Source organism: Apis dorsata, unplaced genomic scaffold (genome assembly GCF_000469605.1).
Source record: "Apis dorsata unplaced genomic scaffold, Apis dorsata 1.3 scaffold_291, whole genome shotgun sequence".
Taxonomy (NCBI): domain Eukaryota; kingdom Metazoa; phylum Arthropoda; class Insecta; order Hymenoptera; family Apidae; genus Apis; species Apis dorsata.
This window is the reverse complement of record NW_006263566.1, coordinates 441,607-454,970: the sequence shown is the minus strand read 5'-3', so window position 1 is coordinate 454,970 and position 13,364 is coordinate 441,607. Positions and strand designations below refer to the sequence as shown.

The following is a 13,364-nucleotide window of genomic DNA, read 5'->3' as shown; positions in this document are numbered from 1 at the left end:
GAGAGAGAGAGAGAAAATGGTGACATTCTAGGGCAAAAATCCTGTTTTCCGGCATACGATATCCATCAACTGGTAGCAAATGAACGTCCAGCACCCGCGTAATCGATTTCACCATGTTCCAACGCACGTGCTGCGCCTGAATAAAACGTGCTCATCAATCGCTGTCGCGACAAATTACGCGACTTTATCAACAGATTTCGCCTGTGAAAAAGCGCTTTATCCAAGCTCTCTCTCTCTCTTTTTCTTTTTCTTTCTCATTTGATGTCGAGATATTTCTTAGTTCCTTCTCTGTTTAATCTTCTTTGTTTTATCAACCTTGGTTCAATCTTTTAATTTTTTTGAAGAATTAAAAAAATGAGAGGTCGCTATATGTAGAAGTCAGATAATTATACAATATTTGTCTTTTCAATTATTGGAATGAATATAATAAGCGATCTTAAGTATGATTAAAAGAGATGATTAGAAAAGGAAATAATAGATTGTATATCAGTATCGGTTGTTAGAGAATAGGAATCTCGTTAGACAATTTTAGAAATTGAATTACTTTCTGTCGTGACGATTTAAATCCATAATAGTGATTTATAAGATCAAATACTTTTGAAAAAATTTGAATTATAATCTCTGATCTATTTTCTTGTATAATGAAATATTGAACTGTAAAATAATATAAAATAAATCTTATTTTCTTTTCTTAACTTCCATATATAATTTGTATTAAAAAATATCATATTTATTAATATACAAGATCTTTTGACTTGTTTTGTAAATAATAACGACAATAAAAATAATAATAAAATAATCTTATTGTATATTAAAATTGCTTGAATGATTGATTATTGATTTTGTTATTATTGTTATTAATCGCAATCAAAATCGCTGCCAGTTTAATAATTTGAGATGTATTCAAATATCCATATTCTTGTTCAAACGTCATCTATTCAAATACTGATCCTGTGTGTGACCATTTGCGATCACTACATGCGTGTGATTATTTTGTATAGCGTGCCCCTGTTATAGCGATCGTTGCACAGCTCCCCGCCGTTCCTCAAACGCTGCAGACACATTGAAAGCGACAAACAAAGCGCAGTTACGTGTACGCGTACGTACGCTGTGGAAAAGGGATGAAATTTGGGGATCGAAAGGTGGCAGAGCCGAACAAAATTGTTTCTTCTTTCATCTCTTTTTTTTTTCTTTTTTATCGCGCAAATTTCAACAAATCGCACAGCCTTATATCCATTATTACAAAATATAATGCTAATATAAAATTTATTCAATCCTGAATTTCTAAAAATAGTTATCCGAGAATAAGTAAATTTTTTTTCGAAACTTTTTATTCAAAGTATGCCACATTCTTGTTTCGAACTCTCTAATTAAAACTACGTGTCTCTGTTAAAAAATAATTTTCCAATCTTGCTCCCAATGGAGATAATAGATATAGAAACGAGCAACAAAAAAAAGAACTTAAAATCTTTCAACCAGCCTCCCAGATTTCGTTCAGCTCTGGCCGCGACAAGTGCAAGCGGAATCAAGCGACAACGGAAAAAATAAATCTCGGATTAGTTTTATTAAAAAATTACGAAACTGGATACAAGTGGACATTTGATCTGGTCAGAGACACCAAAAGCGCAAAACGCCTTTCCACACGGAAGCCACAGCAGCAGACTGCACGCGCGACAACAGTGTTCTTTCTCTCAAACAACATACAACAATCTGCTCTCGGCATACATCAGAGGGTTGTTCTCCTGCTGGTTAGCCGGCTGCGAGGTAACCGAACGTCTCGGCCTCCAAAGTGCCAGCCTTGCCAATCCGTACTTCGTCATTCTCCAGACCCTTTGCAGACTTTTGACGCGCGCACTTCCGCCAGTGTTCCTCTCACTGTTTGCCAACGATCACCTGCCGCGCCTCGTCATCGTGGCGTCACGTGTTCGACCGAGTTCACCTCTTCAAAGCGTGGCCAATTATCTGGCGTGTCTTGTCCATGCATTTCCGCAGAATGTTGCGGAACGACATGTTGAGCAAACCACGTGTTCGGAGAATAGATGAACCATCCGTACAGACAGAAAACGACGAACGATCTATAATTGATTTTCCAATATGTGTATATCCTTGATTTCTCGATCGAATCTCTCGTCCAGAATGATTCGAGTGTTTGAATCTGTCAGTCTCTTTGACAATTGTATCTATTCCAATCGATCGCGCAATGTGTATATATGTGTGTGTGTGCGTATGTGTGTGCGTGCGTATGTGTGTATGTCTAGAAAGAATGTAGCAAAAATATCTCTTTATACTTGTTTCTCCTTCGTGTCTTTCGTCCTCTCCTCTTTGCGTTCTCTCGCGGTTAAGATTTACTTTTTTAAGTCGCTACTTTTTTTAAAACTCGAACGAAGAATAAACAGCACAGCCAATGATTAATAATTGTCTTAACTTGAAGAACGGACGTTGTCGAGGCAAGTTTGATCTATCTCTCTCTTTCGTATATTCCCTTTTTTCCTAAAGTTTTCTCCCTCTTTCCCTTGCCACTCCAACTCGAAGATAAACTTTACCCACTTTGACGAGCTCTCCACGCTCTCCTTACGTCTTCCACGCTTCACCGTCCACTCGCGAGTGACAGAGCTCACTTTTTATCGCGGCTACTTTATTGCGAGTACACGGTGGAACTTTGATACCCTCCTCCCTTTTTCTCTCTTCTACTTCACCCTTCCTACTTTCCGCCCCAGCGCACCCCCTCGAAACCCTAGGGGCTCGCGACGTCGACCAAAGTATATCGCGGTCCCGTTGGTAGTCAAGGCACTGGACATGCGCGTCGTGGAAACGAGCCTCTGACATTCTATAACTCGATCATGCGAGGAATCAACACAACCACCTTTCCACGCTGTTGGATGGATACTTTTATTTCTTCTCGTACGGGCAAAAAGTTATAAAAATCTATCCTTGGACGTTTTCTTCGTGACGTATATATCCTAATAACGATTCGATTTATTTCGTATATTGTTTTTCGTTGGAAGATATTATTATTATTATTATTATTATTGTTATTCGTGTGTAAAGTCGCGTGTGGCCAAGGATGATATCGATTCCACGTCGTATCCTCATTCCTCATTCGATCATTTGAACGCGTGGTCCTTGAACAATCCCGCTCAAGGATGTTTTCGAAATGAAGCTGCGATTATCGATCACCCCTCGACCGACCCCCCCTTCGCCCTCGAAAAACTCGATAAATTGACTGGTAAAATTGCTAACAGCTTCTGAATAGAAAAACTGGTAGAAAACTGAACTGGGTAGAGTAAGTAAGCTCTGCGTCTATCACCAAGCGTTTCTTTATCGTCCGACCGATCTATCTATCTTACGATTCTTCTGCTTTTTATTTTTATCTTTATCTTTATTTTATTCTTTTTTTTTTCACGATTTGAATACGTATAGAACGATCAGACTAGCGGACGTATTGACTTGATTCCTCCTCGAAGGCGGACGTATTGAGCGGAGAGTAGAAGAGCAATCCTAAACGAGGAGTCCTCCGTGATGTTATCACCGTTGATCGATAGATTGAAAACACTGATATTATTGACGGATATCGAGGCTCGAAAGAACGTTTTCCTCTTATTAGGAGAAGAGTCCGAGAAAGAGGTTCATTTCCCAGATCGAGAGAATTGGAACACTGGTATCATCGTTGATGAGCAGTTGAATGAACGATTCGATGAATGATTAATGACGATTCACTGCCAACTCGTGTGTCCTCGCAAGATCGATAGGATTGGTACCTGGTTTCGCATCGATAAAACGATTAATCGTTTCAGAGAGAGAGATAGAGATATGTTATTCAATTAAACGAAACGATTATTCGAATATTCACTTGAATATTTGAAAATAACATTACAGTTCGACGGATCTTATTGTTGATCGATATCGAGCATAGTCACATAGTTAATTGTTTGATAACTGACATCATTGACGGACGTCTAACCTCGATTCTCTCGAAGAACAGCTCACCGTATCCTCGATAAACAAGACAGATTCCTCGAGACCAGTCTCCCCGATTGTCGAGACGAATACTGAAGGAACACAGGGATTATTGACAGGGTACCATTCCAGAACTCTACAGTCTACCATCTTAGCTCTTCTCGCGATTCCCATTCGTCTATGACATAACCACAAGCCGATAAATCCAGACTCCCTTACTTCCATCCAAACTATTCCACTGTCAACTTTCCAATTCCAGAATTCTTCCGTTCTCTACTTGCCGCACGAACGGATCTACAATATTCGAATCACTTCTCCCTCCATTTCAAAGGCTCTTCGTCCCATGAAGACGAAGATTCTTCGTTTCGAAGATTCACAAGTCCACGACTTCCTTTTCCTTCCTTCGACTCGTATCGATTCGAATGGTTTGCCTCTCTCTCTCTCTCTCTTTCGCCCCCTGTAATGGCAGTGTATCTCGTCCTTCCGGAAGGGAAGGGAATATCCCGCGTCCAAAGCGTCAACGTCGAAAAGTCCGCCGCGGCGCGCGATTCTTTTCGTGATCGATGGCCGGTCCGCCTCGCGAATCACTCGTATCGGTGACTTGCGTGTCGCGCCGCGGCACACGTGACTCGAAGGTCATATTCGAGGATCGATCGGGGAAGCGGGCTACCTTTCAGGAGGCCGCACGCCGCTCCCGGAAGCCCGTACGATCGGTCGACCCGTATACCGCGATCGATGCACCAGATTGACCACGAGATTGCCTCCACGACGAATATTCTCGATGGATGAAGATCGGCGATTCAGTGAGGTCCTCGATCGAGGAGGATCCTCTCACGTCCATCTCATGACTGGTGGAAGATTGTGGCGAGAGGAGGAATCACTTGGACGAATGGACGAATTGTCGGATCGTTGGAGCGTTGTCAGCCGCCATTGGCTCGAAATCTATCCGTGGTCCGATCGACGACGAGATTAGATCGACCACATGTATCCTTGTATTTCTTTCCCCTTTTTCTTTTTTTCCGATGGATTTTAGACTTTTCAATCCCGGCCGAGCCACTTTGAGCGATTCACCGTGAATGCGCGCGCGTGTGTGTGCGCGTTCCTCTCGAACGATTATGATCCTGGACGAACGCTCCTGATATATACGTGTACACGCGGCGAGAAACTCGTCGCTCTCAGCGATGACTGCCCCCGCGACATCGAGCGGTCCCGCGACTGCGCAAACTCGATCCCCGTTCCTCGAGCCCCGATTTTCCTCCCTCGTGCGCTTTCTTTTCGCCGCCTGTTCCGCCAGGGAGAGATGAAAGAGAGAGAGAGAAAGAAGATGGCAGAGCCATCGACGAATGGAAGGTCGAGGTCCTCGATTACGAGATTACGAGGGAATGAAGAGGCGTCGTGTGGTTTTGACAGGGTTTTGTTTTTTCTTTTTTGTTTTTTTTCGGTGGGTTTGGGATGATTGATGGATTTTCGATTCGACAAGTTAGGGATGTTTTTTCGGCTAAAGGAAGAATTTTTCCGGGGGAGGGAGAATTTATCGACGAGTTTTTGATCAATTTTATTTGGGAGTATCGTTTTTAGTTGTGCAAGAAAATAAATTTATATTGCTAGTAGAAATTACAATTTTTTTTTTAGTGGATCTTTATTTTGAATAAAGAGAAGTTATTCGTGATTGATCTTGCATTTAATATTATATATTTATGTTTATTAATATTCGTCACACAATATCATAAATGTATATTCATTTAACTTCTTCACTATTATCATATGATGATTAGAGTTTTTAAAAGATTCTGTAGTTGTTTAACAGATTTTTCCTTTTTTTATTTAGAATAATTTTAATTAAAAAATAAAATTAAAAATATGTGTCCCTGAATTAAGGTTAATCAAGAGAAATTGAAGATTTTCTGAAAGAAAAAAGAAAAACTATTTTCGACAAACGAAAAACCCTCGTATAAGTTTATACTGCAAAGATTTCTTTGTACCAATTGAATCCTCCGAGCGGAAATCATTACATCCCTCTTATATTCTCGACTATTAAATATCTCTTCTCTTCCAACCCTTCGATTCTTCTCCCCTTCGTAAAACCCTCGAACAAATAAAATTCCTTCACTCTCTGAACACCGAATATCTCGCCCCAATGAAATATCGAAGATTCCAAAATTAACCGGAGAACAACGAAAAGGACCCACTTCTATAATTATGTCGCGAAACCGAGAGTGACCATCGAACGTTATTGGACAAAGTGTATCCGTCTGGTCGAACAGAAATTTTCTTTTGTCTACCATCGAGTGGGCTCTTGTTCCGTTCCATTGACTTAAATAACAATGGAAGCGCAAAGGCAACGAGAATCATCGGCTTTCTTGCTCCAATTATAGGCGCAAGAGGTACATTCGCTCGTCCCATTCGCTATTCATACCGAAAAGCCGTTAATTTCCCAAGGGCGTTATGGAGGGGAACGTCCATTTTCGATAAAAAAAAAGAAACAGAAGAAAAGAGAAAGAAAAAAAGGATTTTCAAGATTTAAAGAGACAGCATCGAATTGGAGTCAAAGAGTTCCTCTTATCTGATACTTAATTTCCACCCCATATTTTTCCACCACTTCTGTTTCGTTTTTCGTTATCCGTCTCGTTTCTCTCTGTGGTTACGGAACGAATCGATAAATCAATAAAAATGTTCTCCCATTGCCCTGTTCCAGAGACTCTCGATTACGAGGACAATGGGGGGAGAGGGAATTAATGTTGAAACGAATAACAAGCGAATTCCTATGCGCGATGACGAGGAAGAAACGTGGTGCGCGAAAATGTTGAGTCAGATTTATAAATAAACCCCGTTATCAGATACCCGGCCACGGCTATTTTAAGGTATCGACCAATCAGTGTTAAGGTCAAGCGCGCCCACGATTTGTCGAGGACTATCAAAATTTATCCAGAGAGGTTGGATCCTTGGCTTTTCTCGCGATCGATTAAAATTCTGTTTGATTGAGCGTAGAGGATAGGCGATACTTCACGCTTTGTTTGATTATGGGAAAATGATTTTATTTAATGTTTAACGCATTGTTTAAATAGTCTCGTTAGGCTTTAATATTTTATGCATTATAAAGATTTATTTGGATCTTGTTTTTTTTATCTTTAAGAACTTTATCGTGTCGAGAAATTTATAAAAATTTAACGATAATTATTACGAATTAATTAAAATATCTAGAATTATATATTAAATTTAGAGAAATAAAAGGATTAATTTAATAACTCATTATGTGGTTGATAAAAATCAAAAGAAATAAATTTATCAAAAATAAATATATTTATATTTTTCTTATGTTTTTCTTAATATCATGATAAATTATCTTTCTTATTTTGTGAAATTATGTTATTTTTAAATTAAAATGTTTATTTTTGAAAATAAAAATTCGATTCACTTAGAATCATAAGTATAGAATTAAAAAAATTGAAAAGAAAATCTACTTTTTAAAAAAAAATTCTAAAAGAATTTTATCAAACAACTATAAAAATTTTGAATGAGAAAAATATAAATTCTTACAATAATTCGAAAGTTACAAATTGCAAATATAATTCGAACTGATAATACATTTGAATTGAAAAATTTCCAAAATATTGCAAGAAAAAATTTCATCGATATTCTCTGTAATTTGTGATCGAATGGTCCATAACGATTCCAAACTTTTGATCTGATTAATTTTAGTAAGTGGGAGATAAAATTATCCATGTTACATCATCAATTCCATAACCGCTTCTTTGCGTAACATCTATGTACACATATATGCAAATCGGATACAATTTCCGATGATATAACGATGAAATATTGAGACATAACCACTTATCCGCTCAGTAATACATTATTAGAGCATTGAATTAAATTAATATTTATTTTGTAAACATTCCGCCGAAAAGAAAATTAGGTATAAAATGGATTGAATTGTATGTTGGATTACAAGTAAATTTTTTTCATGAAAGGGAAAAATTATACGAAACATTACCATTTATTTATTTATTTTTATAATTGAAGAAAATTATTGAGGTTATATTTCTTCAATATGACTAAAATATTTCTGATATCAATAATAATTATTATATGAAATCTTCGGATGATCAAATTACGAAAAAAAATATACATCGAATCAAACTAAATATTTTTACATTATTAATATTTATTTTACCATTTGCATTATTATATACTTAACTTTAAAAATAATCATCTAACCAATACCTGAATATCTCTTGAACACACAAATTTCAAGTAAAACTCTCAAAATTAAATAAAAAAAAAAACAGAGAAAGAAAAAGAAATTTGCAAAAAAAAGAATTCTATTCAACCTATGAAATCTCACAGAAAATTTTTAAATGACCAAACTTTGTTCCAAAAAAAAAATCATATATACAAAAATAACAACATTCCATTTCGCACAAAAATTCGCGAAAATGGAATCCATTCAAGAATTACGTAACCAATTCTAACGTTACCGATTCGCGTCACTTCATAGTAATATATTAGTTATACCGTGTCAAAGTGACCCGGTTTTCAGGCTACTTTTACTTTTCATCAATCTTTCTCGCAGGGGCAGAACTCAGTGGATCGAGACACAGAACGGTTGGAAAGGTGGCACGGAGGAGATCGGTAGCGAAATAAATTTATCGAGGCGAAACGAGGGTGCAAGAAAGCAGACAGAACGCTATGAACAAAGGAGGCGACCCCCTGAAAATTGGAAACATGCCAGTGGCGCTATCGTGTGGAGGATGGCGCAAGTTCGAAGGGGTGAGGGTGGCCAGGCAAGGGGTGACATCTAGTCTAGCGGGGAAATATTGACCGTAAAAATGGCGTCAAGCCGGGGCGAGTTATGCGAATGGAATTTCCATCCAAGGAACGATGACGCGTGCCCTTTTGAAATTTCGTTTTTCAAGGAAAAAATAAATGGATGGATTCTTTTCGAAAGAGATATTCGATCGACGGTACAATAAAAGTGAAATTCGTTGAATTTTTTTTTTTTTTTTAGAGGAAATTGGATGGAATTGAAATTCGAGGAAGAACAATTGGCACGTGGATGATGGAGGAGTAATTTGTTGATTTTGAAGAAAAATTTGTGACAAATAATTCGTTATATATATATTGTTTTTATCGGATTCATATCTTTGTGATATCTTTTTGATAGAATAGTATTAATATATGAGAGGAGAATGCCTTTCTGTGAATTTATCGTAAGAGGGGATTCGAATTTCGTTCTTTTTCATGGAGAGACGTTTTTCTGATTATTGGGAATTTGGGAACGATGTAAATGTAACAGATAACGTTTTCAAAATTTGATTCGTATGTAATATTATTTTCATAAAATAGATATATTATTGGTAATAACTAACCATTGATGTTAAATCGTTAATAATATATTTAAAGAGTAATTCTATTACTTTTATTAAATTGAATTATTAATTATATTCTTTAAAAAGCAGATTTACTAATATTATTCTCGTTACTTTTATATTGATAATTATTAATATTATTAAAAAGTTAAAAACGTTTTTTTATAATTTTCAATAAGCATTTTTAACAGTATCAAACTAATTTATTGTTCAATCAAAATTTATTGCAATTCTAATAAAAATCACTTCCATGTCTTTGCACAAAATCAATCAAGAGATTAACTCATCATAATACTTTTAAACAACTATTAATTTAGAACTTTGACTATTTTAATATAAAATATTTATTTTGCACCTAATTTATCGCAAAAGAAACACTCCCACCTTCCATGCTCCTCGTGAGTCAAACCTTTGCAAAATATTCCACGCATATATTAGATCCCTATTCCGCGATATTTCGTTTTAAATTTTCCCGCCCGATGATAAAGCCGAATAGCGATTTAAAACGACTGAACTACTTGATTGAACAAATGCTGGAGCAAGCAACTTTTCAAAGTAACTTTGTTTAGACTTACAAGGAAAATGGCCAGGAGGTTTCGAGCTTCTGTGACGGACGCTTTTCGTGTTTCGCGGCATGTCGGTTCTCATTTCCATGGCAACTGTATAAAAGGGAAAGAAAAGTTTAGAATTAATTCGTCACGTTCCACGTAAACACACAGATTTTTGCAGCTTATCCATCTAGCGCGTTTTCCCGTATTTACCTCGGATTTTTTTTTTTTTTTTTTCGTAATATCCGCGAAAACAACCGTGACCTAGATCGATTACTTTTTTTTTTTTAATAATTATACAATTCCAATAAACATCATTTATCGTAACATCATTATCGCTTGTTAATTCTCTCTTTCCCTAAAATGAAAATTATAAATGTGATACACGATTGAGAAAAATGGAAGAGGAAAGAAATTTACTTCGCAAAAGAAAAGATGAGTTTAGTATCCGGTCTTTGAGTTATCGTTTTGTTATTGTATCGCTTTTATTAAGCCACTTATATCGGGATTCTGTTGCAAATAAAGCAAGGAATTTAAATTTCATGACCGCAGATTAAGATACCAGAGATTTTTGTTTTTATTTATAATATCGCGAGCTTTAAAGAAAACAATAGGTGTTATTGGTTTTATACGTACATAATTTTTAAGTATAGATGTTGTATTTGTTTATTTTTTAAAGATTTATAATATATTTGATACGTATATTTGTTCATGTGTCAATAGAAAATTATTGGGATATGTATGTAATATCGTTTTAAAGACAAACATGAGCTAGTGTTTTTAAATATATTTTTAAATAAATATATTAATTGAGTGTTCCTTTTGATATTATAGAATTTTAATATTTTATGTTGATGTATAAATACAGAAAAGTTTTTTTTATATATTAATAATAATAAAAACAATGATAGAATAGCAATCATTTTGTATGAAAGCATTTTTTCGAAGAAGAATAAAATTTTTTAATCGATAGTTTTATTTTTTATTTGATGTTCTTAGATATGAAAGATAAATTGGCATAATGATTAAATTAAATTTATTTTTGTATTATTTAACATTTAATTTTCGAAAAAAACAAATTGGAATTCTATAATATCTCCATATATGAAAAATCACTGCGATGAAATATTTTTGATTTATTACATAATTTCATAAAATTCAGTTTTTACTATTTCTGTAAGATATAATTTTTAAAGTTACTCAAAGGTCCAAAAAAATTTAATTTTTGTCTACTTCATAATATTCTTTTCCTTGTAACTATAAATTATTTTAAAGTTTAAAAAATTTAAACTTTTTAAAAGTTTAAAAAATTATTTTAATTTATTTTAAAAAGATTCTTTTAAAAACTTTAGTTTTTGAATGATGTGGTAATTTTTTAACACTTGTTTCAAATTGCACGTAATTAAATTAAAATCCGACAAACACAAAAATTTAAGATTCTCGATTTGAAAGACGCAGTAAGAAGAGGATTGAAAAAAGAAAATAAGAACAAGTCGCAAAAATTCTATACTTATAGAGGACACAATTTCTCGAAAACACGTGTCACCCGATCGCGGCTCGAGTTATCGATTTCTTTGGCGCACATGCTGTTCATTGTGATCGTTCCAGAACGAATAATCTAAAAGAAACTCTGAAAGCAACTACCTTCGAACGGAGAACCAATAAGAATGAAACCTACGTATTTGTAGACGATAAATTCGTCAATCGATACAAAATAAAGATCTAATAAACCTGATAAAATCTAGTAAACCCAATAAATCTTTATGAAAAAAAATACAATGAAAAGAAATAAAATGATAGTTTTTATTCGTTATGTGTGAATTTATAAAAAAAAAAATTATTTTTTCTTAAATTATTTTTAAATCTAATATACTGTATCTATTGGTTTTATGCGCGTTATATTGAAATTATTTTATGTCCAACTAAAATTTTAGATTTTCAGTTTTCTCCTTGTTAAAAAAAAAAATTTAATTCATTTTCTTTTTATCTATTTCATATTATAATATCATATTAACATTCTTATATTATTCACATTCATATTTATATTTATATCACAGAATTTTGAGTTACATTTTAAAAAACTGCCAAAAGTCGCACTTATTTTTAATTAAAATTTCACGTATTATTATATTTGCATCAAAATTTTTCATCAAAGCTAATCATAGCGAAAAACCAACGAAAACAAATTCTCATTCTCGCGTATTTCATTCATCAATCCTTTTTAATTTTTGATCCTCCTCGTTTTTCCATTTTCTAAAAAATAAAAAATCCTAATGTTCCTACAAAAAAATCGTAGAAAATCGTAGAAAATTTCCATGGAAATTTGCATAATAGTAAATTCTAAAATTGTAACCTTTCAAGAAGACCATCACGGTTTGATAAACGGAAACGCGAAAAACATCGCAGTTTCCGTCGAAGAGAGACGTATATGCGTATGTGCATCAAGGCAATGAGAAAGAGAGGAACATATACGTTTAAATAATTCATTAGAGAGAAGATTTGCATGGTGGATGTAATGGTGAGATGATGGACGAAGGAGAGAGGCTTAAATGAATTAAGCGCTTGATTGAGGAATACCAAGGAAAGAACGTTGGATGAAACATGTGGCGAGATGCATAGGCGAGTGGTGGTAAATAGAATCGAACAGTTTGTTCCTGAATAAGTGGGCGTGCGCGTTGACATATTTTTGGAACACCGGTTCGAGCCAAAGAGAAGAAATATTGTGCGTGAAATGGATATGTATAAACGTGCCAGGAACGATTTTTGTTGGGAATTTTATTCGAATAAAAATATGGTTTTTTTTTCAAGATATTGTGAAGTTAAAACGGTTTAACGTATTACAAATTTTAATCTATCATAAATTTCGTGTTTCTAAACTTCCAAATTTTTAAGTTTCAAGTTGAATTTCTTTTGCAGTTGAAAAATTAAATTATTTTTTGATATTTGTTAATGAATTCTACAATTATTAATTATATCGTGATATAGATATTATTTACTTTGAAATTTTATAAAGGAAATTAAAAATCAATAAAACTAATTTTCAAAATTCAATTCAAAATTTATCGATTTTTTAATTAATGATTACTGTTCGTATATTTTATTATATTTTTGATTTGATATTTTTATTGTATGATATATTTTTTATGCAATCTTATCTCGATACTTGTTTTAAAATCGTCTTTCCTAATTTTTGAATTATATATATAATATTAAATAATATTAATAAATTATATAATATTATATAGCAAATCAGCGATACGTTTTCTCATTGTTTTAAACTTTAATGAATTTGTAAAAGTCGCATAGCCCACATAAAACGTACTTTTATCACCTAAAATGTATCCACATATACAGATTGAATAGAATCAAGCCCTGTATGGAAGAAAGTTAGACAGAATTCATACGGATGTGCACCGCTGTTTTAAGCTTGTCAGACTGAAAATTATAACAGGATGTCCCAAAACGTTTTCCTTCGCGTGAAATGGTATTC

The 13,364-nt window shown here is 34.3% G+C and overlaps 1 protein-coding gene across 3 annotated transcripts in view; it reads right to left on the bottom strand.

Annotated features, from left to right (window-relative positions):
• LOC102678073 (potassium/sodium hyperpolarization-activated cyclic nucleotide-gated channel 3) overlaps positions 1-13,364 on the bottom strand; it is a 191,080-nt gene that overhangs the window by 140,517 nt on the left and 37,199 nt on the right. For all 3 annotated transcript variants that reach the window (XM_031511085.1, XM_031511083.1, XM_031511084.1), the window contains exon 2: positions 9,902-9,985. In XM_031511085.1, the coding sequence (XP_031366945.1) occupies positions 9,902-9,985 (84 nt within the window). The remainder of the gene's footprint in view (positions 1-9,901; positions 9,986-13,364) is intronic.